Below are 26,463 nucleotides of genomic sequence, written 5' to 3' on the forward strand. Positions count from 1 at the left end.
GGATTTATTGAAAGGTCAACGAGTCAACTGACAAAGGTTTTATTGAAGCTTTTATAAATCTGTTCAAACAATCAGCAATCATCGTGACATGATTTACTCATTATCATACAAAACTGTTGTTTTATAGACCCACAGTATTGTAGCATACAAGTTCAACACTCAAGAGTCCACAACTATTACAAAAAACTTAATTACAAGCTAAAATATTGGTCATTTTGAGGAAAATGCTCCTCCTCATCTGAGGATACAAATACACAGCAAGTCACGTGTGTCCACCTGCATTTATAAGGTGTTTGCCTGCATATATCTGGACTTTACTTGGTACCCTCTGTGCCTTTAGCCTCCACAAACTCAATGGCCTTTTCTTTTACTGCTTGGACGCTCTGAGGGGTGCCATGTGTCTTCTCATATTCCAGGTAACGCTTGAAGAAGAACTTGATCTTCTTCACAGAAACACTCAGGTGGATCACTCGATCAAAGAGCGCTCTGAAAGAGGCAGAAGTTGTAATACAATATTACACACTTATCCATCTCACATGTCAGTTCTTATGAGTGTGTAACTGTTTAGGAACACAGACGCTATAGCATATGGAATAACGTATGGTAACCATGACGATGAAAAGAAAGTTTCTGTTCACCTGATTTCCTTCTGCGATCCATGTTTGACCATGAGGTCGATGAAAACAGACCACAGGTCGGTACGTTTTGGGTATGTGCTCAGGACTTTGTCAAACATGTTGCGACCTCTCTCTACATCACCGTAACGAAACTCCAGCTGAGCGAACTTGGCGATCACATCCACACCTGAGAGAAGAGGATGAGAACACAGAAAAGGTTACGTCCTGTAGAAAAACACAGCTTTGACAGGTGAAAAGAATGGGAATTGTTAAAAATATTGCATCAGTTTCAGTGCTAGTGGTGGTGTTGGGTGGTGGGATGCAACTGTATAAACAGCCACCCTAATATTTAAGAATAACTGCAAAAACCATGAGCGCTAAGTTATTGGTGGACAGCATACATTAAATGTACATAGGAGGTATTGTACATACAGACGCTATGATCACTTTAGTATGACAAGATGTTTAAACAGGCCCTCTTACTTTCTTTTGGAGGGAGACTCTTCAACGCCCTCTGCAGGAGATTACTGGCAGCATCACTCTGACCCTGCTGAAGCAGGAAGGTCCCATAGCTAAACCATACTTCCTTATTCTGACGGAAGCGCTTCACCATCGTCTTATACAGGCCCTCTGCCTCCTGGGTACAAAAAACCCCCACAATGAGTCAACAACACACAGATCGTGCATATATCAGATGCTTATTTAAATATGCATACCTAAATATTTTGGTATTTTCTGAGAAAGTACCTTGATTTTGTTGGACTTGGCGTAGATCTCAGACAGCTTCTGGTATACAGGCATGGGCTCACAGAACTGCACTGCCCGCTCAAACACCTTCTTGAGACTCTCCTCTGTGCCATACATGTTCTCCAGGTTCAGCAGGGCCACCCACACATTCAGCTTCTCCTGCTCCTCCCTGAACCACAACAGGCACAATTTTACACATCTAACCATCTTTAGTTAAATTGTGCACAAACTTTCTTGCAACTGGATGCAGAGATCGCTTTATCAGTTAAACAAATTCAACTACTCATTGCTGTAGCTGACTGGTTGACTAAACTACGATTATTTAGTCAACCATTTTTAGAACAGACTTGCAGCATTTGGGCGTGTAAATATAGTTCAAAAGCTGCTGCAGTTAAAAGTGAACATCAAAGTGCAGAAAAAAGGTGATCTGAATGCAGAAAAGCATTCATGTGAGAAAGGCTGGTTTGACTATTTTAGAAAGCACATTATTAAATGCCTAACACAAAGCAGTGAGTAAAGAGAGGACTTGCGACCAGAGAGAGGAAAGCCCCTGTGCAACAGAGCCATTGTTCTGACAGCATGTCTTTGTTGCCACTTCATCCTCGTGCATATGAGTGTGCTTGATAACTTCTGTTTAACTTGTTTTTGTGACTAGTTCCTCTCTGTTTAGGTGGTGGCAGCAGGGGTTAAAGTCAAAAAGATAGCTAAAGCTTTAACAAAACCTTCACTTGTTCCTGATTCTGCCTCCCTACTTCCACACATCTCCTTGACTTCCTTGAACCTTGCTAGGAGTAAAGTTTTTGAAGCTCTTTTTTGAACTGAGGAATTCCTGCCATATTTCAGGCCTGCTTATTGAACAAAATGACTGGGTGTGCATCAGATGTTAGTGAGATGGTCTCTGCCTATACACATGCCCCTTGGGAAAAAAACCTTAAACTGTTCTAAAGCGTGCCAAACCACATGTTTACTGTTATATACTAAGGTGTCAAAACTCATCAGGGGAGGTCGTCAAATATCTCCTTTATCAGAGAAAGCATTAGCATGAACTGACTCAAAACTCAAACTGCTTCTAAATCCAACAGAAAGCCTTTGGGATGAGGTGGAATAAAAGAACTGCACCACAATAAAAGAACTTCTTATAAATAAGCAGCACCTGTGTAACACTATGATGTCAGTACCGCAATGTTTCCAGCACCTTGCTGAATCTCTATCATACAGACTTAAGCCAGCAGTACTGTGTGCCACGTGTAACTAATAAAGTTGCTAAGTGCGTGTATTCATCTACAAGTCTACCATTACCTGAAGGAGATCGTTTTCAGGGCTCTTTCAGCGACAGTGCGGGCCTGCTCGATCTGTGTAGCCTGCAGATGGTGAGCCATGAACTGGAGCCACAGCAGCGAGCTGTTGGGTGATGCTAGGAGCAGACGCTCGAAGGCAGCTGCATCCTGGGGCCGCAGGTTTGGATCCATCAGCTCAGCCTCTCTCTGTATCAAAGCCTTCTCTGCTTCCTTTTTCTCCTGCTCTTGCTCATGACGAGACTTCTTCTGGGGCTGGGAGGCGGAAAGAGCACATTTAAGGTAAAACACAGGAAGGAAAAGGAGATGGGATAGAGCCGAGAAAGGTTGAGAATGGATAAATTATGAATGAGGTCTTTTAAGGGGTAAACTGATGTGCTGAAAGTTCTGTTTCTCCACTAACTAAGAATGTACATCTTTTTCTTTTTTCACCTTAGTGCTTCCCTCTTGGTCTTCTCCATCACTCGAGTCCTCCTCCTGCGCTGCAGAGGCAGGCTTCAGGGAGCTAAGACCCACATCCCAGGAGAAACCTGCTGTCACCTGCAGTCTAGATGGACACGATGCACTGGATGTAACCTGCTGAGGGAGAGAACGTATTCATAAGATTCTGGTTAAGTGTATTCAAATCACCCAATCTATGGAGATTTACAAGACTGTAAAGGTTTATAAGCAGTTGCTTACTTTTGCAGGTTTTCCTTCATCTTCCTTATCCTCCTCTTCTCTGAAGTACACCTCTACTCCACTATCATTATCATCAGTTCTTGCCTTCTTTGATTCCTTCTTCTTTTTCTTTGAGATCTGCCAATGAAGAACCATTAAGACCCACGTAAACCACAATTCAATACATATATAAAGTCACCTAGGCAAAGATCAGTGCAGGATTTATTATTGTCAGACCCAAAGATGATAAATGGAAGATGAAAAAACAATGGCCTTGTTTTTGTCAAAAATGCAAAGTGATGATTCAAAAATATCAGAGCATAAAATGAAAGAGTTAACAATGTAATAAAAAACACAAGGAAATGAAATAAATTTACATGTGAAAGTAAAAAAGAAACTGAATGTGTCTTTTCACCTCTTCGCTCTCAGATGCTGGGCGTTTCTTGCTCTTCTTATCTTGTTTCTTCTTCTCCTCTCTGACGAGACGCAGCGGCAGACCGAGCGATTCTGGAAGGACGTCTGGCTTCCCGGTGTCCTCAGGGAGAAGCGAGAGGTTGATAAACTCCTCCTCCTTGTCAATACTGAAGACAAGAATAGCAAAAACTAAAATGGTAGGATGGCAGTTTGGAGTCTGAAAATAGTCCCTACCTAAAGCCGTCCCAGAGAACTTCTGAAACTTGGTATGATAATGAACTTTTTCCCTTTTATTTTTAAATGCTACATTAATGGCAGTTAAGATATAATTCTAAGCTGGATCGGTGTAGAAAATTGGTAACAAAGCATAAATTCTGAAGAGTGATTTCTGAACTCTGAGCTGACTTTACCTGAGAATTTTGGTGGTGAGCAGGGCGTTGGGAGGCAGGTGCTCAGAGACGATTTTGTGATTTTTAACAAAGTATTTGGTGGTTTGCTGGAGCTCAGCTCTTCCAATGATGCTTCTTGACAACCTGAAAGACAATTATATAGAACAGTAAGAAGATATAACAAGTAAGAGCAGAAATGTTAGAATAAATGTTGAAATGTTTCTAAAAACAATCATTAGTTTGCTGTGAATGGATCTCTTAGTTACCTGATGAAGACTCCCTGCTCTCCAACAGACTTCACATAGCCTCTGATGATCTGACCTGCCTTCAGTTTGTTTACAGACAACACTTCTGGGTCTTTTTCTGGCTTGGCCTTGTCTGGGTTCAGCCTGGAGGAACACATTATAACACGATACATTTTTATTGCTTTATTAACAAAAATCATCACAAATCAAACTTTTACAACGATGCCTTCTCATACCTTGATGGTCGCAGAGACAACTGCCACTTGTCATTTTCATTATCGAGAAGGTAACACCTGAAAAAATATTTTAAAAATATAAATATAATATAAATATAAAAAATAATCAATATTTACTTCACAGTCACTAAACATGTTTAATCAGAAAGTCTTGAGATTAAAGTTGTGATGATATTTTAATATTTTCATGTCAGTGACACATAACTGAATTCTGCAGACTGAATTTTGACTCCACTTCAAATAACAAATGTACTTGTATTGACTAAACCACTGAAAAAGGTCTTTTCTATTTAAGCTGGCACAGCAATATTACAGCTAATAAAAAAGAGAAATCCACAAGGTAAAGTGTGGGTTGACATATTGAATTTAAAAAAAAAAGCTGAAGGGAAAACAGAACTTCCAGGTGCTGCTCCAAAAGAAAAGTTCTAAAAAAAAATAATTTTTTTTTTAGATCTAACTTTAGCTTTTCAGATTTTTGCTCCACAGATGTGGGCCAACGAGTGTCACATTACTGTAACAGCTGGACAGAGAGAACTGAACACTGCAGCAGACATCACAGCTATGATGAAAAATCGGTTTTTATAAGAGAAGAAAACAGGTTACAGTTAAATCTACTGCTGCTGCAACACTTGCATTGTTTTATCATGCAAGCTGATGGGAGCTGTAGTGTTTCAGTAGCCACTAAATAAATATAGTTTAACGTTGTTACACTCAAAAAGTTTTAACTCTTAATTTGCTTACTGGTAATTTAGAAAAACAATGAAATAAATGCAAAATTAAAGTTTGCACTGGATAACAGAAGCTAGTGCAGATTAGCTTAAAACTATTCTTTTCTGCACACGGTCTATAACAGAGATCATCCACACTGACCTGAGAAACTGATCCTTGTTGTAAACAGCCAGTGGGTTTGGCCTGTAGGCATCAGCAAGGTCTGTGACAGCAACAGTCCCCATGCCCCCAAAGGGAAGTTTGACCAGCAGGCCAGTTTGTGGCTGAATATTTGTTACTATCCCCAAAGTAATGCTGCCTTTCTCCAGTTTATGGACACCTGGAGAAAAAAAAAAAAGGAATCCAGAAATTAAATTAACCCGATTTTATGTGATACAGATTTCAAAACTAGAAGATCCAACAACAATAACATAACACAAAAACTTTAGTAGCTAAAAATGGAGCTAAATCAACAATGAAGTTAAGTTACTTCAGTTACTGCTAACTAAAATGTTAACCTGTTATGTTACACTTTCACTAAAACACCTAGTTAGGCTACTTTAGTGCTTATATTGAACTTATGCTGTGTCACTACTACTATAATGTTGCTGCTGCTGCCACCTTGTGGCAATAGATTCAAACTGTAACTTCAGTAGTCTGATAGCAGCTTAATGGAACAGGAGGATGCAAAATGCCCTTATTTTGGTTTGCAGATATTTTTTTAAATAAAATAACATTTTTTCTTTATCATTATAAATGTCATTATTGCACATTTCCTAGAAACATCTTAATCTATATGTTGAGGCTATATCGTCCTCATGTAGCTCTTACCTGTGAGTGACAGCACAAAGCGATGAGGAGGGAAGCTCGCTTCTACCACTCTGGCACGGACTGCTTGGCCCAGCTTGTACAGTTTCTCGGGGTGGCCGATATCCTCAAATAAGCACAAAGTGTAAGATGATTGACCTTTTACAAATAACATTTGCTCTTCCTATACATTTGCAAAGACACAAACTTACTTTAGAATCAGTGGTCATTGCCAGCAGTTCAACCGTTCCAGAAACACTGGGATCAGTTGTGACTTCCAAAGACTTTCTGTCTGAGTTAAACTGGCGAGAGAAACATGAAGACATTGAAGAAAAAAGAAAGAGGACATAAATTCCAAGCTTGCTTTTTGGCTTTCTTTTTCCTTTGAAATTGTTTTTGGATTTTTTAAATGTACAATCACTTCAAGTTTGGGGCAAAACTTGTAAAATAATATAAAGCCAGCCATCTCGATCTTCAAAGCTTACCTTTGATACAAAGCATGTAATTTCCTCCCCAGCTGTATAGCTGCTCAGTTTTTCTTTTGCTGTAACTGGTTTGAAATCGACACTCTCATTCAGTTTTCTACAGAGAGGGAAAAAAGACCAAAAAGATGAAAAACAGAAAAAGCACAAAATATGCAAGAGTTTGGGGAGGGTGAAATTCCCAATGAAAATTATAGTGCAACAAATTTTACTCATTTTAAACACATGTGCAATATTTTAGTAACAGAAAAGGCTGGAGATGTTAATGTGTGAATGATGGTTGTTTGGATATTTTAGGATTAAATAATGATCAGGCTCAGGTGACGCAATATAAAAACCAGAATGCAAGTTTATTTGTGTTGTACATTTACCTGGGTATCAGCGTAAGCTCGGAAATGGTGTATGTGAACTTTGGATGTGAGAATGGCAAGAATCTGAAACAGAAACAGTTGCGATTACATCTACATTACTACATAACACAAAGAAAGTGAATACATATCATATGTCTACTCCAACAGGTAAAATGAGGCACAACAGCCATCATTACCTGTGACTGGAAGCCTCTCGTCCTCCGATAACCCTGGCGGTGACCACGCTGCCCACTTTCACTGATGACGTGGGGAAAGATCCCAGGCGCACTTCTGCAGGCTCCACCACTTCAGACACATGCACGCTACCTGAGCTTCCATCCTCTAAGGTAACCTGGATGCAGGTAGGTTTTACTGTCCGCACCGTGCCCTGCAGGATTTCACCAAAGCAGTGGCCCTTGCGGCCAGTCTGGTTTTCTGAAGCTGTGCGCTTTCGCTCTGGCATACTGCGCTCCCACGACACCAAAGGGAGCCCTTGCAGCTCTTGACAGCTGGGTTCAATAACTTCAGCTGACAAAGTCATGCCCGCCTTCAGCTTCTCTGACTCAGACAGGAATATCTCATTCAGGTGGCTGCAAGTCTGGATCACAGTCAGCTGTGCCGTGTCACCCAATGAGATGACGGCAAAGTCTTTGTCTATGTGCTGCACCATTGCTGTGTATTTCAACCCTTCAGCCAGCTATAAAAAAATTAAAAACATTACAATCAAATGGTGGATTTATATTTTTATAGATCTAATTTTAAAAAAAATAAAAAAAATATATATATATAAACACTCACAGATTTCTTCTTCCCCATCACCTTGGAAAGGATAGAGACATGGACACAAGCAGAAAGCATGTCAACATGAAGGACAACTGCACCGACTTTCTGTCCGTTGGTCAGTTTAACACCTGCAAAAAATACAGTTTTTGGTTACATATGAGCTCATCTTTCATACAAAATACCTTCTCTGTAACCTCCTGATGTTATGAATCGGTAAACTTCATACTTCATCTGTTATTAGATATAATATAATATTGTTTTGAATATTGTGAAAACAACATACACACTAAATAGCTCACCCGTCTATTTGACCTTGTGCTTTTGATCCACAAGTTCCAACCAATTTAATATTTTCTTCAAAATTAAAGCTTCACTGACCAAAGCAAAGCAAAAAATAATAATAATAATAATAATATGAGAAATATTTAGTTTTTTCCTGTTCAGTACATACCCATCATGTGGTGCTTATTGGCCAGAATGGTAGCACCAATCAAGGCATCAGACTTAAACGTGGCACCGGTGTCATTCACAGTATCCACAGTCAGCTTCAGTTTCTGTCCAACAGACAGAGCAGCCAGCTGCTGCTGAAGTTCACTGTTATCTAGAAAAAACAAAAACAGGAACTTAAGTCTCACTAAATGTCTGGAATTCTGCAACTCAAATCTTATTTGGCCTTTCGTGGGTCTATAGCTCCCAGCGTTTATTGACACACTTAGCAAAAGGCAACTATTTATATCTAATTGACTTCACACATACCTTTCATAACCAACATTTCAGTGACTGCTCTTCTCTCCTGAAGACCATTAATGAGTCTTGTCTGGGCATCCCCCTGTGGTGATATGACCTCTGAAATCTTCAGTGTGACCAGGAATCGCCGCTTCTCCTCATCGAGGTTTGTCACTTTAGCAATGACCGTCTGGCCAACCTGGAAGGTGTTCGTCGTATCTCGGATGAACTTGTCAGTCATGGCCTGGAAAAGCAGAAACATTTGAAAATTTAACCAGGAAAATATATAACTGTTATACAAGTATGAGCCTTTCAGTTTACAAATTAAAAGATCTTTACTTACTGATTTGGGTGCAAGTCCACAAAGGCCGTATGGAAACTCCACAAAGACACCATAGGGCATGATATTTTTGATCCAGCCAACCAGCTGAAGTCCAACAGTGATCTCAGAGAAATCTTTGGCAACCACTCCTTCCTCCAGTGACCATCTCACTGTTGGTTTCTTGGTGAGAGTCTTTAAATGAGAAGCAGCTAAGGAAACACACATTTTTCAAAATAGATGATGTATGAATTTCCCAAGAGGACATAGTGAATCAATCAAAGCTGAGTAAAGGTCATCGGGTGGTCAGATCTGCAAAATATCTGCAGGCTACTGAAAAAAAGGATACAATATTCTGCTTGTTCTTGCTTGGACAGATGAGTTTTGAGATGATATCTCCTTCCTGCAGGCTCTCCCACAGCAGAGGGCAGTTGGACATGTGATCAGACAGGTGGCTCATAGGCAGTACAGCATGGATCTCATCCGGGAGGATGGCCACTTCCAAACCGTTGAGTGACTTTTTCAGCACCTTTGCATCCAGCCTCTACAATAAATAAGACAAATTAATAAAAATAAGACAAAAGATTATATTTTCAATTGAACACGCCACAGAGACGACTTCTTACCTTCCCCACTTCACAGTCAAACTCAGGTTTTTCAGTCTCCTCATTTTCTTTTTTGACCACTGCCTTAAATGAAAGCGCCATCTTTCCCTTTTCAGGATCACACTGAAGAACTTTAGCCTTTACCACCTGGATTATCAATCGAGACCAGCAAACTTGTGAGATACATCACAGAAACAACACAAATCAAGACCATACAGGAATCTCAGTGTACATGACATTCGATCACCTTACCTGCCCAACGTAGAAGATGTCCTCGGGACGAACGATGGGCTCAGAGCTCAGCTCACTGAGCGGCACCAGACCCTTAACCCCATTGTAAAAACGGACAATGCAGCCAAAGTCTTTTACGCTCACGATATAGCCGTGGGACACACGACCAGGACGAGTGTCATTATAGCTCAGGAACAACGGCAAGGAGCTTTCAACCAGAGTCTTTTTTCTGGTCAGGTACAGCTTCTTATTCTCTGCATCTACTGACAGCACCTGAAGACAAAGTGTGCAGACACAAATATTCAGTGGAACAATAAACAGCAAATCAGCGCTCACAGCTGAAACTTCACATCAGAAGTTTTATAGTTGTTTGTTAGGGCAGAAGTGCACTTACCCGACATTTGACCTTCATGCCCTCCATGTACTTTTTCTCCGGATTCTGCAGGACAATGTCAGACAGATGGGTTCGAGGCACCAAACCTTTAATGTGGTCAGACAGATGCACCACCATCCCATGACTCAGCAGGACTGACACTGTCCCCTTGGAGAAAGAGAAACATTGAGAGAAAAGAATGTAACACAGACAACAGGGAACAATAAAGAGAGGTGAGGATTTAACTGTGCACAGTTTAAACCTTCCGTTTCAGGCTCATTTACAGCAATTCTAACTAATGTGCATCATCTCTCCATTCAGCATCACTATTTTAAATTATTAAACTGGAGTTCCTAAGTCAAAGATATTTTTAACATATCTGCCAAGGAGAATTTCCATTTCTGGTTTGACGCAATAAAAAATTAAACTGAGTAGACGGATTTTTTTAAAAGGGATATTTTGGGAAATACACTTAGTTGCTTTCTTGCAAAGACAAGTTCCAAAGTAACCTCACAGCAACACCGCAGGTGTGGTCAAGAAATAGAAACAAGTGATATTTGTACCATTTGCTTCTGTATAGAAACAAACTTATTGTGTAAGACTTAATACGTTACTTAATGAGTTCATTTGAGTGAGTGTTAATTTAAGTTTTCTCCAAAAACAAACTAAAATTTGTCCCAATAAGTAACAGACCATGAGTTTGCTTTTTGCCTAATAAAGTCGATGTTATCCTCTTAATGCATTGAAAGACTTCATTGACTCAAACTTTCATAATCAAAAGTTACATGTAAGCCAAGTTTCCAACAAAAGATGATTCTCTGTTCCTACCTCCACAACCTGACCGGCCTGAACATCATGGTATCTGTAAAAAGGCTTCCCAATCACACTCCTAAAATCAAAAGAAGAGAGGCATGCAAAGATCAGAACAGTGAAGCCTACATTTACTGTGGACACTCAAATGAAGTGTAACATACTTGCGTAAAGTAGCAAAATGAATTTGCTCCATGGGGCTGAAGTCCAGGATCCTGCAGATGTGCTCAGGCTGGGCAAACACTCTGTTTTCATTAGTTTGCTCATTAGACTCCTTCAGGTGGTTCCGCTGTCAACGCAGACAACAAAATGATCTCAATCTCATCTTATGAAGAAAAAATATATAAATACAAGATTTATAAAAGTTAAAGTTTGTCCAAAGCATCACGCTGACTTACATGTACAAAGGCCAACGTTTTGTCCGGAAGTTCCAACACTCCTCCAGACAGGTGGTGCATAGCGGTCATCTTGCACTCCTTCACCACCTCTCCAATCCGTTCCCTACCTGCAGGAACGGGCTCAATCCCAGTCTCAAGATGAATAAGGTGGCTGCGCAGGCTCATTCCCACCAGACGAGTCTGTGGCTCGATGTACAGCACGCGCGCATTCACCTGAATGGATGGATGCAAAAGGAGGTTTGTACTCTCAAATTATCACATGGCATCAAAATTTCTAAACACCCATTTATCATAAGCGCTGTGTTAAACATGCCAGGTCTACTTTACCTGAAGTCCCTTAGTGTAGCTGGAAGCCTGTTCTGGCTCCATGTGGAGAAAATCCACCTGGCCATTAAACGAGGACAGGAAGTCCAGGATCAGGCCGTGTTTGGTCACCTGCAATACCAACATACTGGCTTTTACATGCAGTTCAGAGGTTATATTTCACTGGTGATTGTTTCATGTTGTTTTAGTAGCAGAACACATATAGCGGATAACATAAAAACACTGTCTTTACCTCCTTGATGGCAGCTTTGACCAGAAGGCCAGGAAGAAGTGTTGTGAGGTTCCAGCCCTGCTTGGGTTCAGCACAAGTCTGAGCAATCGTAGTCAAGTTAGCAGAAAGCTGGACCACGCGACCATCATTCTTCACCTCTTCTACTTGGGAAGTCAAATACTGACCCACTTTCAGCTCTGTACATGTGGAGAAACCACAAATGCTTGAGAGATCCTTTTAAAAAAAAAACAACTGATTACATTTGTTTTATAAAAACTGAAAACATCTGCAATGTCCTAATGAAACACAACCAAATCATGCATGAAAAACAAAACAACTGTTTCCCAAAATGAGCAACAAGTTATTTTCCATACCTTGAGCATTGTTGTGTTTGAATTTCAGGGATTCCTTAGACAGAAAGGCCTTGGTTCCACTGACACCAATGTCAATGATGTAGCCGTAATCCTCCACGCTCTCCACACACGCACTCAAGACCTACACAAAAGATACAACAATTTCTGTAAATGCAGGTTTGATGGATGTTTTTAAACAGTTACTCTCACTAACAGCTCACCATGCCAGTTTTCAGTCCACTCGGGGTCAGACTTTTGTTGACCAGTTTTGGATTGATTGACAGCTGGATGCTAAGCGAGCCTCTCTTCGTTACATCCAACTTGGCAACCACACACCTGAGCACCATGCCGGGGTAGAAAAGGTGTGGCAAAGAGCAGATTTCCTACAAAGTATAAAGTAATTAATATGGCACTTTTACAGACCTAAAAGTCACAAAACGCTGCACAACAATTAAAACACAGTTAATACAGAGTTACTATGTATGAGGGTCAGCTAACACATTTTGAGTATGTGAGCGAAGACGGTGTTATAGAATATACAAATATAGAAATGTTGTCTTGATTTTTTAAAAGATTTTATGAATATTGTGGACTGAATTACACTGTTGCACACTCACAAGCAGAAATGTCCTCAACACCAAGACAATTCAAATCTCCTACAACATTCTGTTCATTACTATATAGGCCAACCTCTGTGTCAGCTGAGTCCAGCTGCTCACTCAGCAGCTTGGTGTATGAATCGCAGATGTTCTTGATGCTGAGAAAGCCTTGCAGGCCACTAGGCAGGCTGACGGTCACCTCAAAGTCTGTCACCTCTTTCACACAGCCTAGCATCAGCATGCCCTCCTTCACATCCTGGGAAAAAACACACACAAGCCGTTACTGAGACGAGCATCCTGCAAGAGCTTAAAAAATTGCTTAAGAGTGTTATTTTTTTTAGATGCAGAAAACACAGAAGAAATGAAACGTAAAAAACCCATTCAAATACTGTATATGTACTGTAGAGGTTATTGGGAGATTGATTACCTTAACATGCAGAATTTCCACACATTTGACTGGAGCGTTAAGTGTCAGGCCAACTTTCTTTTCCTCTGCCTTTTGCTTCTTGAGCTTTTTGCTGTCATCTTTGGCTCCTGCCTTTCTTTTCTTGGTTTCAGCTTGCTCATTAGACTGCAAGAGAAAAGCAAATTATTGCCAAATGTGAAATATGTTTTAATAATACACTCTAGTGTTGTAGTATACAATAGCCTATTTAAGACCAGGTGACATCAAGGGATTTTTTTTTTTTAAACAATATTGGCCTAACCTCATAGCTAAGGAGCTCGGGTGTGGCAAAGAGCAGATCTCTTTGCCAGGTCTGTCCTGTGCTAGATGCATCAGGGGCAGTAACAATCAATTCTGCCTCACTGATGTCTGTTTCATTTATAATTTGATTTGCAGTGGAAGCCACAGAGTTTCTGAGCCAAAACAGAGCCAACTTTGAGTTGAGAAGTACTTCTGTGCAGAAGTGATTCCAGATGCAGAGTAGCAGAAGGGCTGGGTTAGTGATATGGACGGCTTCACTGTACATCTGGCAATGCCTCTCCACAAGATGTAGGCAGCAACACATTCGGGTCAACAAAAGATAAATTCCAATTTCATTTTCATTTGTACATGCTATTGTCACATTACAAAAAAGGAACTCCGAGTTGAAACTGAATAACTAAAAAGGATTTCTTGTGAAAAACATACCTGTGGTTATTAATTTTGATCACTTTTGTCTGCACTCTGAACCCAGATCAATTCTTTTTACACTCAGTAAGACAGACAAAAACAGATGGAAGTTAAAATCTACCTGAAACAGATTGTCCGCTTCTGTTCGATGAACCACTGTTTTACTCCCAGTAGACTTCTTTGCTGTCCCTCCTCGAGGGAAGTCCTCCACCGCCGATGCCATCTATGAAGTTCTTTAAGACGTCTAAGAAAAATAATGTCGCCATTATAAAAGACATCTAATTGTTATTAGTTCACATGTGCACAAGTTTCAAATCACTGAGACTGCGAGAGCCAGATTATTTTATTTAGTGATAAAAGTCCATCTGTATTCGTCGATCTAATCACTCCAAATGCACGACATTACGAGCTAAATAATACCGGGTATAAAACGAACAAACACTAGCAAAAAACCTCCACTGGACTGAAGATTTAAATATATGATGTATTGCTGTAAACGTACATTTAAATATACAATCAGAATCATGAAAGGTTTCTTACATTAAATCTCCGGTTTGTGGCTATCCAAACTCACATGCTGTTCAGCAACACGCCATGACCTTAGCCCGGAAGAAAAACTCCGGTGGGCGTTTCAAATTTTGTCCAATGACCGCGAAGAACGAATAATTGGCACCGACTTTAGCCATTCAGTGAACGCTCTCGGCCTTAAATTTGAGTGACAGTATTTTTAACAAATAATGGCGCAGTCCTAGATCGCTGACCATGGGCGGGACTTCCTAGCGAGTTTAGCATTGCGGCCTCTGCTGAAGGGCACCTGTCTCATTCTGGTTGTACTGTGCTCGAGTGTTTAAGGTAAGCCTCAAGACCTTGAGAAAGAAGTTGGACCACTTACTTTGCTTTGAGCAGTTATAAGTAGAGTCAAGTTGTCTTTACAATGCATCTGTGATGTTGTACTGCTTAAGCCATGGATCTGAAACTAATAAACTACCTAGCAAGCTAACCTAGCAAGCTAACGTTAACTGACTACAGAGTGTGCATTACTCGCTAAAATGTCTTGTATTAATGCATTTGAATTGCAGCGTTGTTTAACCAGAAGCAAAACCTGGCATTTTAGGTGTTCATGCGAAGACATGTCCTTCACGTCGGTCATATTTTAATGACGTACCATGTTGGGCTAGCAACTATAAAGGCTGTAACTTCTCTTATGTAACTATGCTGGTACTAATTTTAAGTAGCTAATTTACCGATAGGTTTTTTTGTTGTGCATCAGAGTAGTAGTTGCAAACGTGCTCGAGCTCCCCCTTCTCAAATAACACCCATAAAGTCTACCCAGTACTAGGAATTAATGTATTTTAGCTATAGTCTCTGTTAGGACCTTGATGATTTCTGAATTCACCTCTCTCTACATTTACAGAAAATGATAATATGTCGTGTCATGCCTTCTCTGATCAATTGCTCCCAACCAAATCACTACCATTAAATAGAGACATGATTTACTTACAAAGTGTAATAATCATTTGGGAGAACTTGTTCTTTCAGCAAGAGTGAAAATGGAGTTTTAGACGATGGTAGTGAGATGGTTGCGTTAACAGAAAGACAGGTGGGCAACCTGGAAGTGGGAGTGTTAAAGATGTTAAAATTTCCATTGGGCGTAACCAGGATGGACAGAATTAGAAATTATTATATATCTGAGGGACAGCTCAGGTTGAATGCTTTGAATACAAAGTTCAAGAGGGGAGGATAGGATGGTTTGAGTGTAGAGAAGAGGGTGGTTAAATTGAGAATAAGATGCTGGAGCTGCCAGACAGGAGGATAAGAGGAAGATCACAGAGAAGATTCACAAATGTAGCGAAGGAGGCTATGCAGAGGTTTGGTGTGACAGTCGAGGATGTTAGGGATAGGGTGAGACGGAGGCAGGTGATGCACAGTGGCAACCCCTAAAGGGAGCATCTGGAAGACGTTATTTTTCTGTACAGTCAATATATCTGCTTATCATATAGTATACTAATTATTTATTTGCCATTTTTCTTGTGTAGGACCATCTGATATCCATCATGGCAGGACATGACGCTGGAACCCAGCACCAGTTCACTGGAATTGCCAAGTACTTCAATTCATACACAATCACAGGAAGGAGGAATGTGAGTTGTGTATATAAACTGCTTAATTGTATAATTGTTTAAAAGCAAGAAGCTCTACGTCCCTGCTGCTGTCATACTTTGTCATACTGCATTGCTCACAGCATTTATATACCCCCCCCCCCCCTTTTTTTTTTTTAGTGTGTTTTGGCCACATATGCTAGCCTTGCAGCCATCGCCCTTTTCTTCAAATTGAAGCCTAAGAAAAAGCCTGCTGTCACAGAAAAGTGATTATGTAAGTATGTTAGTCTTTCTGCTTTTCAGTGTTAACAGTCTGTAGGCAAGCAACCAGCCACCAGCTTTCCAAGTACTATGGTCAAGTCAAATTTTAGCAGAACGTTACTGTTGTCATTAGGTGATTTATTTCTTTTAAATAGATCTGATTTTCAAACTGCGATGGTAACTCTTCACTACTCCCTGCTAAACCAAAACATTGATGAAATTCTGATTGTTAGCTTGAATTATATTTTATTACACAGAATTTTATTCTGCTCTTAATGGTAGAATTTATGACCCATATTTATATGGTAATATGGAGCTGTAGTGAAGGAGGATATGCAGGGGGTTGGTGTGACAGAGGATGCTAGGGTGGGGAGAGATGGAGGCTGATAATCCACTGTGGTGACTCCTGAAGGGAGCAGCTGAAAGAAGAGTTATGATCCATATTTATCACCCATGCTTATTCTGCTTATCTATTACTACACTTGCATATTTGCACTAAATGTGTATTTTGTCTGTGGTATGCAAACAATGTTTTTTGCTGTGCATAAAAACGATAAATTGCTAACGAATAGAAACTCATATCTTGCTCGTTTTGAAAAGTATTGGGGAAGCAACTGTGGCTTGCATGGCAAAGCAGGTCGTTTACTCTGCCACATGTGAAAGTGTTCTTTGGCACCATGTTGTAGTTATTCAGTTGAATTGATTGACTCTCTTTTGTCCTTACAGGCTTCCATTTGCCCATCATTTCAAACAGCTTGGAATGGAAAGAGCAGCTGGACATGCTTGTAATGAAATTTGAGTGTTTGGTTTTCCAATGTTAACAATAAAAACATCTATGCCCAAAACATAGAAAACACTTTTCTTTATTTACAGTGTGCACCAGTATAAAAGACTATAATACAGAAATGTCAGCCATGTATTCAGTAAGGCTGTACTCAACACAACGACTTAAACATACAGTCCTCTGTTTGGCTCTCATAGTTGGCTAACCTAATTTGTTATGCTAGCCAAATGTAAACTGATAAATAGTTATTTTCACTGTGCCATAACCTTCCTCAGTTACTTCTGGCAGTCAGAGTTTTGCATAATTTCTAGCTTCCATTGATTATGTTCTCAGAGGGAAATAGTCTCAAGGATTGAAGGCTCCAGCAGCCAGAAGCAGGTTCCTCCGGGTGAAGTGAAGGTGTATAACAGGTGTTGATTTAGTCGTGTAGGTGCCTAGCAGAAGCTCCTGGGAGTTATCTTGTAAATGGATGTGTCCCGTAGCTGCCGTGAAGTCATCTGTTTCCAAGTCATCGAATGCTTTCATTACATCCCACAGGCGAACCGTGTTGTCCATAGAACCTGGAAAACATTACACTTTGTCACTCTGGCTATAGTGCATTTTTGAGCCGTGACCATGTCATATCATTTTTGTTTGAGGTTAATCGCTTGATGGAAAAGTATAAAGAAACTTGCAACACTCACCGGAAGCAAGGATTTCACCATCCCTGCTGAACCTGAGGGAATAGATGGTATCTGTGTGGCCCTTGAGCTCTCCCATCATCAATCCATGGCCAATGTCCCACAGGAGGACTCTGCCATCAGTGGCCCCTGATGCCAAAAACTTCCCATTGGGGGAAAAAGCGAGTGAATGGATGGGACCCTGGAAGATGACATTAAAATATTAGATTCACAGATGTTTAAACAGCATTTACTATTTCTAGCTGTGCTGCACTATACATCATTACATGAACAATTATGCACATTTCAATATAATGTGACTAAAATGACATTTTCTAAATGATGTCTGTTGAACTCTAACCTTATGACCAGTGAAGATGCGCACACAGTTTCCACTTAGGACATCCCACACACGGATGGTACGGTCAGATGATCCTGTGGCAACATAATTGGAGTTTGGGTGAAAACGAGTGCAAGTGATGTCAGCCAGGTGACCAGAAAATATCCGCAGAGGCTGGTAGTGATCTGTCGCCCAGAGTCTGTTAAGAAAGAAGAAGAAAAAAAAAAAAGAGCAGAAGGTGGACCAATGAAAAGCACCTGTAGAAGGAGCCAATGTGGATCAACAACATGATGTTCCAATATGCTATCAAATAATTACAAAACAAGGTCTGAAGTTTCTTACCGGGCTACCCTGTCATGTCCTCCAGACACAAAATAGTAGCCATAGGGGGAAAACTGCGTGTCCCACACTGGGTAGTTGTGCCCTTTGTAGGCCACCAAACAAGTAAACGTTAGGAGACTCCATAACCTTACTGTACCATCTTCTGAACTGGACAACAAGTAGTTTCTGAAAAGAGAGAAACATTTTCATGACATATACAGCTTGATCTGTTGTATAAATAAATAAATAGTAGGGGTGCAACGATATTCGTATCGATATTGAACCGTTCGATACAGTGCTTTCGGTTCAGTACGCATATGTATCGAACAATACAACATTTTTAATTTATTTGATCAACTTTCCTTCTGACGATGCTGTCTGTGTTGAGCGCTCAGTGGATCTGCGCTCGACAGTGCAGCCTAGGCGGAGTAGTCGAACGCAGATTCAGTGAGCGCAGGGCAAGCTAGCGAGACGAAAGCTAAGCTCTCCTTGCAACATGGCAAATTGAACCTCCCCCACCCTCATTCAGATCTGCCGTTTGGAACTATTTTGGTTTTCATGTGACGTATGACCCTGAAGGTAAGCGCGTCATGGACTAAAGTAAAACAGTATGTTGGATGTGCCACGCAATGCTCAATTACATGGGTGGGAGCTAGTGTGTTAGCGCAGTTAGCTTGTTAACGTGTTGGCCGTCCAGCCCCATGCACGGGGCGATCGGCGGTAGCTCGTTAACGGAGATTTGCCGTGTTGTGGCGTTAACGTCATTTCAACGAGATTAACGCTGACAGCACTAGTGGGAACACAACTAATATGACTGCACATTTACACCGACATCATCCTAGTGCAAAGACAAGTGGAAGCAGACAAAAACAACAAGCACGCATGCTACAAACTTTACCCGAGTCATTTAGACAGCTGTTAGCACATGATCCTCCTTATGGGGACCTGATATGTTTAATATGCTGCTGAGAATATAGCCCAGAAGAAGTGGATAGTATAGCTTTTATTTTGGAAAGAGCCATTTCTCTGTAATAAACTCTCTTTTCCAAAGATGAGTGATTCCTCAATCAGATACAGGGCTCGCAAAATCGCTAGCCCGACATCCTGGGGCTAGCGATTTTTCCAGTCGGGCTACCAAAATCTATCTCTGCCCTGCCCGTCGGGCTATCGTAGGAAGGAAAAATATATGTCAATGCTTTTGCATTCTTTCAGAAATGTAGCTGGGTAATTATGTCATTGGCATCGGTGAGCCACGGTCAATATGTGACATATTGAAATCGCGTTTGAATTTGCGCTTGTTTTTTGCTTTCACTTTGCAATCGTGCGAACTGTGTATAGAGAGCGACAGCACTGATCTGTGAGTGATGATAATTTGCGCACCAATTCCTCTGACATCGTCTTATCAATCGTTAGCTTACTATGCAAACATGACAAGTGAAATCTCCCGCAGCAAGCTTAAACATGTGAGAGGTTGATCGCGCAGAGAATCGCTGAGCGTTATGTGAGTGCGTGTGTAAAAGCAGCAGGATATATATTTCAGTTCTGCTGAGCCAAATAAGACAGGTCAGGGTGAAGAAGTGACAGCCAAAGAAAAGCTTACCACAAAATGGAGAAGTTATGACAAATCAGACTATAAGGCAAAAAGAAAGTGCAGCTTTATGGTTTCATGGACAAAATAATTTCTGTGGTTGCAATATGATGAGCTATATAACCGGGGCTGCACATAAGTGGTCCGCAGGTGCCCATTCGCTGTCAAAATAAAAAACGCGCACAAGTTAAGAAGTTGCAACGCGTGTTTGCGTACATAAGATTTTCAGGAGGAGGACAGACATTTGTTTAGAACTCTTAAAGATGTCGAAGAAGCTCCTTTAAGCAATTACTGTGATGTTCCTCCACCTCCAAAGAAATGTCAGGAGTCCGAACCACAAAAGAAGCACGTATTTTCGAAAAACTAGTTGCAGGAGGTGAGCTGGCTTCAAACAAATGATGAACGCACAGAGATGTGGTGCGGAATGTGCCGTGAAAATTTAATAAATGACAAATTAAAAAGGCATGAACATTTTTTTTGTATCGAAAAAATATCGAACCGTGACACCAAAGTATCGAACCGAACCGAGAATTTTGTGTATCGTTGCACCCCTAATAAATAGTGTAATTTTTAGAGGATTTAACAAAAAACATGTAATCTCCATTATCGTCAGGTGGACGAGTGGCTCTACCTGTCCGGGCTGAAGCTGATGCCATACACTGGTCCACTGTGTCCATACATTATCTTTGATTCGCTGGCCGTCTTCTCATCCATGATCCTTTCCAGCACATCGTCTGACTCTTTGTCAATCAAGTTCAAGTCTTGAAAGAAAATAGGAAAAAATTCAAGGGCAATGTTTTAGAAAAGTAAAGATGTTGTCAGTATAAAATAGTGTACCTGCTGCAGACTTGACTTTGCGGAGCTTTTTCGGTGTGACACTCCACACTCGTACTGTGGAGTCAGCAAAGCCTCCTGCGATCAGGCTGGAGTCATCAGTGAAGTCCACTGCAGTCAGACCCTTAAGAAAATAAATACAATTAATTTATGTCATAGTTTTCACTGCTTCAATGCACAATCATTAGAGGTATGACAATTCTGAAACTACGACCGATATCATATCCAAACACCCACAATCAGAACGCAATCCTACATATTTCCCTACACCGGAAACATAATGAGGTTTTTTTGTTTTTTAAATTCATCACTCATGAACAAGTCTCCAGCTGTGGGATAAAATTATTTTTTCCCCATTTTTATTTGTCCCCTCTATAGGAAAACATAAGTCAACTGAAACTATGGCCAAAAAAATAGGTATTGACTAACCATCATTTTGGAGAACTGCTGCTCCTCTGGCAAACAAATTAAATGCATCATAAAGCTTTACCTGGTATGCATTGAGAAAAGTGTAGAAGCAGACAGAGGGGAGGTTATCTGATCCTAGACGAATCCTTTTCGTGGCCTCCTTCATGTACATGATCTTGTCCAGCTTGTCTGAGTCTTTGAGTTCTGGCAGGGGTATCCTAAATAAGACACATTTTATCAGACCTCTTTCTGTGTTGATTCAAAAAGCATGACTTTGACATTCAAAATATATCTGACCAAGAAGATTAGATTAGCCGCTACAGTAGTGTGCAACAAACACACAGCACAGTACTGTGTAAACAATCCCTACCTATTCTGTGAAGGAGCATTTGGATCCTGCTTTTTGCTCTTGGAGCCCATGCTGTCCTTTTTTGGCTTCTTCTTCTTGGGTTTACCCTCCTCATTCTCTGCCTCCTCATCCTCATCATCAAGGGGCAGCTCAATTTCTGGTTCCTTCAGCAATCCATAGTAAACCTTCACATGGTGAGTGACAAAGGAACAAGGACATGTCATTTCAAAGGTTTTGGTATATAAGTGTAAAGAAACATGAAAAGAAGACAGAAGTAATTGCTCAAACTGGTGGCAGATACATGTGAGGCTATCTTAATTTTAAAAAGCTACTGGATGCCCTCAGTATAGGGGTCATGGGTTCAAAATTCAAGTTGTCAAACGTCCAAATGTGTGGCGTAAAAATCCAACCTTAGTTTTATTGGCTTCACGCTTGGCCTCTCCTGCCAAGCTGCCAGACATTGCATCTATCTGGCTCTTGCTGCGTGGCATGCCATCAAAGATATCAATGTAGAGGTGCTCTTGGATAATATTCCAGATCTGGTTGTTCTGACGCTCCTGCAAGTGTCTCTTCAGCAACTGATAGGAGTCGCGGGAGATACGCAGGACAAACTTGCTGGTGCGGAAGTCCAACAAAGTCTCGTTGCCTCTCATGTGCTCCTTCTTTGTCAAGCCAGATAAAACACGCAAGTCCTCTTCATAGTAGCACTCCTGGTCCCCACTGAACCTGAGAGGGAGGTGAACATAAAGAAATAAAGTTATTAAGGTGCACGGAAAATGGAGTGTGGTTGATATTTGGAATAATGTACAATTAGACTCACTTTTCAAAGAAGGCCTTAGCCTCACTTTCATGGTTGTTGTACACCAGCTCCAGATACATGTGGACAAAAAGTGGGTAGAAGACCTGGGACAGTTCAGCTCTGTGACAGTCCAATACTGTTTCTATGAACTTTTTGAGGTCACTGTAGTAGACCTCATAAAGAGTTGGATCTCCCTGCTGGCTGTAAGCTGACAGTACCACACGGACATCTGGCTGGTCCTCTGCAACTGCTGATGAAAAAGTCCCAATGAGATGGGTTGTATTAGTAGTGTGTTGGTTGTATCCACGTGGGAAAAATCCTTTTTAAGATTACCTAAACTGTCAATGTAACTACAAAGTAAATACAACTTTGCCTTTTTTAAGACTTATTTTTTACCAACAATGCACCACCAATGCTCCGAGGTCAATGATCCCACTTTATACTGGTGATTGCTTTTTAACTGACTGATAATATTAAAAACATTTAAAAATATCCATCCTCCTTTTGTCCTGTGTCATCTGACTAGTCGCCCAAATAGAATGTCTTGCATGATTTTTGCATTCCATATCCTAAAGCTTTGCACATTTTATTCCACAACCCCTTTATTTTTTGGCAAGACCAAAATACATGTGCACAATTCTACATCAATTTGTCCACACAGTCTCCAGCATGCAGCATTCCTCCAAGTTTTTGAAGCTTAAGAAAACAACAACAACAAAACAGATCATGTTAAATTCTCTCTGTATCCTGGAGTTAGTGGCCATGCACTGTGTTTTAAAAATTAAAAGTTCCTTCTTAAATTTGTTCCTTCTTTTCTTTTATCCTATTTGTCTTTAATATACAGAAAGGACGTCTTTCTGCATGACCTTAAATCTCTGTACAAAGCAGAGATTTCTCTGCATTTTCTTCTGAAATACCTCAATAATCTCATTTTATTTGATCAGTTTTATCCTCCTCCTCACAATAATACCTTACTTATCTTAGGTATCAAAATTGTTCATCTTCACCTAATTCTAATTTTTCCTTCAGTCTTTCAAAACCCAACATATTTTCCCCCTTAAACATTGTGCATATTGCTGCGATGCCTTTATTTGCCCAGTGCTTGAACTTTCTATCATGCATGCCAGGTATAAATCTCGAGTTTGATGCGAACCACCATAAAAATTCCGTTTCCAAACTTTTCGATTTTGCAGTGTATCCCTCCCATCACCAATATATCAAAAGTCTGATTGATACACTTTGATGCTTGGTAAAGCTAAACCTTCTTTTTCTTTAAAAAAAAAACTGCAGAGTTTGTATCTGACCCTGGGTTTCTTTCCACCGCATATAAACTCAAGTTTGCCTCTTTTTTTTTTTTAAATTTTAAAGGGTATGATCAGTTAATAACAATATATTTAGCTGTTTCACTTTCTATTTGCAATTAGACTTTCACATCATACACGGCATATTATTACTGGTATCATCACATTAAAAACACATTATCACTGCAATCGCTTCACTGAATGAACACGAAGTAACCCTGCCGTAAAACTTAAAGCTATATAAACTTCGAATATGTTAGTACTCGAAGTTAACACACCCTGTAGTAAAGAAGTGCTTAACTCTTAGCGCTCTGAGCATTATCCCTAACTGATACCACTACATTAGGCTGTTGTGTCAGACTCGTGGTTGATCAGGAGATGTTTGTTAAGTGTTTCATACATAAAAGCGGCAGCTAACTGTACTGTACCTTTCGTTGGCGCCTGGGCTCCGGCGGAGGATGATCCGGTAACTCGGCTGAGAAGAGAGCTCACATCCCCGCCTTCTAAGTCCACAATACCGGCAGCACCTCCCGATCCTGCCCCGGCCGATTCAGTTGCCTTTGGGTCCAGTGAATTTTCCGGTAATCCCGCCTCACGACGCAAAATCTCGACGGACTCGATGAGTTTGTTCTTTTTGAGGAATTGCAGGACTGCCAGCAATGTCTGCTGGTCCTCCGGGGTAACCGCGGCTGTTTGTTTGTTGCTTCCAGTCGAAGAGCCGGAGCCGGGAGACGCAGAGAGCACTCTACCATCGTTAGCATTGTTATTTCCAAAGCCATCGGTTGATGGTTCTGTTTTAATGTCCGTTTCTATGTCAGCGTCGCTCATACCACCTTGTACGGCCGCCATTTTCAGAATGAATTGCGCATGTGCGACGTAAATCAACGGAAAACACTAACCGTACAAGACCAAGACATATGATTGGTTCTTACCAGTGAGCGTGGTGTTACAGAAGTCCCGCCCTTCGAGTGAGTGTAGTGTAGCGGTTTACGCATTAGGGAGCGGAAGGTCGCCGGTTCGATTTCAGCTCGAGATGAAAAACTGATTTGAGGTTTGCGTTTGGAAGGGCAGCTGATGTCAAAAGTCTGCCGAATCAAACATATGGAATTACCTGCTGTGGCAACGCCCACTTCATAACTTGATGCTATAATGCTATAATAATATAAATATAAGTATAAATATCTAATTTTACCCCAGCATAAAGACTGCATTCACAAGTGCATAGGTTTCACCAGAGAATTGTTATGTGTATAGAGTGACAAAATAATCAGTACTTTGTTTTGCCAAAGACGTATCTATCTTAATAATAATAATAATAATAATTATACAATCCAATTTATATCATTTTTTACCAGTTGGTGGCACTTTGTTCCCACACAACAGCTGGCCAGCGTCCCAGCCACCTCCTTGGACAATGTGTTGCTGCTATGAATACAATCTGGTATTCTTTTTAATCTATAAAACATTGGTGAATGAAAAAAAAGTGAAAATTACTTTGCAAATTTCTACGTCATCTCCTCAGTTACACTGTTATTAGTATAGATGTTTGTTGATACATCAATCTTCTGCACCTTTACATTATCTTATGATCCATCTGCCTCTTTTATTGACATACAATATGAGTCTTCAGAAAATGTGTGACACAGTAAGATGAGGTATAAGTAGCATTTTCATAATAAGTGACAGCTTGTATCACTGAGGAAACACAAGAAGGACAGTAACTGTGTATGAGTATGAGTGGTGTTTTCTTTGCATTCTGCTGAGTCCGAATTTTTGTCCGAACAAGACAGCACACCTTGCTTGAGCGAACAGTCTGTCAATGCATTCATGTACAGCTGACTGTGCATCTTTTGAGGCAGTTAATTTGTTTTTATTTCAAGGAGCCTGTCAGTAAAAAATTAGAACTTGATCTTGTTTCATTGTGTCTCTGCTGGAAATAGTGCAAAAATCTGGATTTGTTTGTTTTTTTATTTGACTCCACCCTCAAGTATAATACATGTACTGTAAATACAATAATACTGAGTTCTAACAAAAAATGAACACAAACATGTACTTGCAGTCTATTATTGAGTATAGCTCTGGTTGTAACTGATCTCCACCTTATAAACCTGTGTAATGCATTCTCGACATTAAGACTTTGATAACTCAGCAGCAGGTTCAGCACGCAGGCTACAGTCGATTTTAAAGACTGGGACAAAAGAAGGGTTCACGGCACAAGAAGCGTTGTATAACACTGCGGCTATGTTGCTCCTTGTGGAGGAGAGATGGGGGTGGGGTTGGCTGGTGAAAGTGGGAGACATACATGTGAACACCAGCAGCTCAGGGTGTGGTCATCAGCACAGGGCCATTGTAAAGCTGCTAATTAGAGAGAAAATCCATTCCTTTCTGTGGTGTAAAGATAACCACATTACTTTGTAGGCTGACATATTTTTGTTTTCATTTTCACTTTAAAACACGTCAGACTGAAGGTTTTTGATCTGTAAGTGACTCCTTCATATAGCAAGTTACAAAGCACCTGATTACTCATGCGCAGCCATATGGCTTAAATTTCCAGTGCCTGCGTATCTATAAAGGAAACAGCGGCATCTGCTTTTGTACTTGTATTGAATCCCTACAGTTTGTGGTTGTGCTTTTTTCCTTTTTTGTTTGTTTGTTTTTTGAAATGACAGAATAATAGTTCTACTAGGATTAATGTGATCTGAATGAAAATCAAATTAGGATGTGTAAAAAGTAATAACGAGAGAAATCTCCTCTAGCTGTTTTGATGCTTCATGATTCTTTACAGATGTCGACACCGATACGATTACTTGAGGTTTATTCGTCTAAAAGTGGCTATTATGGTAAACTGTCTCTGAAATAGGTACAATATATCACCTAACATTACTTTTATGCTCACACAATGAAGCATAACAGAATTTTTCTTC

General features: G+C 40.5%; 3 protein-coding genes across 6 annotated transcripts; 1 reads left to right on the forward strand and 2 right to left on the reverse strand.

Annotated features, from left to right (window-relative positions):
- Positions 1-23: 23 nt before the first annotated feature.
- On the reverse strand, positions 24-14,454 carry pdcd11 (programmed cell death 11). 3 transcript variants are annotated; one of them, XM_026170082.1, is made up of 36 exons: positions 14,337-14,454; positions 13,918-14,040; positions 13,110-13,253; positions 12,774-12,938; positions 12,305-12,466; positions 12,105-12,225; positions 11,752-11,927; positions 11,523-11,630; positions 11,196-11,408; positions 10,962-11,086; positions 10,816-10,876; positions 10,009-10,155; positions 9,636-9,887; positions 9,405-9,530; positions 9,128-9,322; positions 8,803-8,973; positions 8,490-8,703; positions 8,185-8,334; positions 7,749-7,861; positions 7,148-7,647; positions 6,972-7,034; positions 6,604-6,700; positions 6,331-6,420; positions 6,143-6,245; positions 5,474-5,651; positions 4,604-4,660; positions 4,389-4,511; positions 4,144-4,266; positions 3,735-3,900; positions 3,341-3,457; positions 3,092-3,235; positions 2,664-2,914; positions 1,365-1,533; positions 1,101-1,254; positions 639-804; positions 24-486 (listed from the first exon to the last, which is right to left on the reverse strand). In XM_026170082.1, the coding sequence occupies exons 2-36, from the start codon at positions 14,017-14,019 to the stop codon at positions 315-317; spliced, it is 5,418 nt and encodes a 1,805-aa protein (XP_026025867.1). In that variant the 5' UTR covers positions 14,020-14,040; positions 14,337-14,454; the 3' UTR covers positions 24-314. The 3 variants fall into 3 exon arrangements, with proteins under 3 accessions (XP_026025867.1, XP_026025865.1, XP_026025866.1); XM_026170080.1 differs by having other exon boundaries at positions 3,092-3,238; XM_026170081.1 differs by having other exon boundaries at positions 3,092-3,238; positions 14,371-14,449.
- Positions 14,455-14,536: 82 nt separating this feature from the next.
- Positions 14,537-17,001, forward strand: atp5md (ATP synthase membrane subunit k). Its single transcript, XM_026170087.1, has 4 exons — positions 14,537-14,648; positions 15,833-15,937; positions 16,076-16,169; positions 16,883-17,001. Exons 2-3 carry the CDS (start codon positions 15,851-15,853, stop codon positions 16,163-16,165), a joined length of 177 nt encoding a protein of 58 aa, XP_026025872.1. The 5' UTR covers positions 14,537-14,648; positions 15,833-15,850; the 3' UTR covers positions 16,166-16,169; positions 16,883-17,001.
- Positions 17,002-17,003: 2 nt separating this feature from the next.
- On the reverse strand, positions 17,004-24,512 carry taf5 (TAF5 RNA polymerase II, TATA box binding protein (TBP)-associated factor). 2 transcript variants are annotated; one of them, XM_026170085.1, is made up of 11 exons: positions 23,968-24,512; positions 22,260-22,485; positions 21,850-22,165; positions 21,461-21,624; positions 21,173-21,308; positions 20,686-20,806; positions 20,480-20,609; positions 18,282-18,446; positions 17,961-18,138; positions 17,624-17,801; positions 17,004-17,500 (listed from the first exon to the last, which is right to left on the reverse strand). In XM_026170085.1, exons 1-11 carry the CDS (start codon positions 24,386-24,388, stop codon positions 17,286-17,288), a joined length of 2,250 nt encoding a protein of 749 aa, XP_026025870.1. In that variant the 5' UTR covers positions 24,389-24,512; the 3' UTR covers positions 17,004-17,285. The 2 variants fall into 2 exon arrangements, with proteins under 2 accessions (XP_026025870.1, XP_026025869.1); XM_026170084.1 differs by having other exon boundaries at positions 22,260-22,488.
- Positions 24,513-26,463: the final 1,951 nt, after the last annotated feature.

Source organism: Astatotilapia calliptera, chromosome 6 (genome assembly GCF_900246225.1).
Source record: "Astatotilapia calliptera chromosome 6, fAstCal1.2, whole genome shotgun sequence".
Taxonomy (NCBI): Eukaryota; Metazoa; Chordata; class Actinopteri; order Cichliformes; family Cichlidae; genus Astatotilapia; species Astatotilapia calliptera.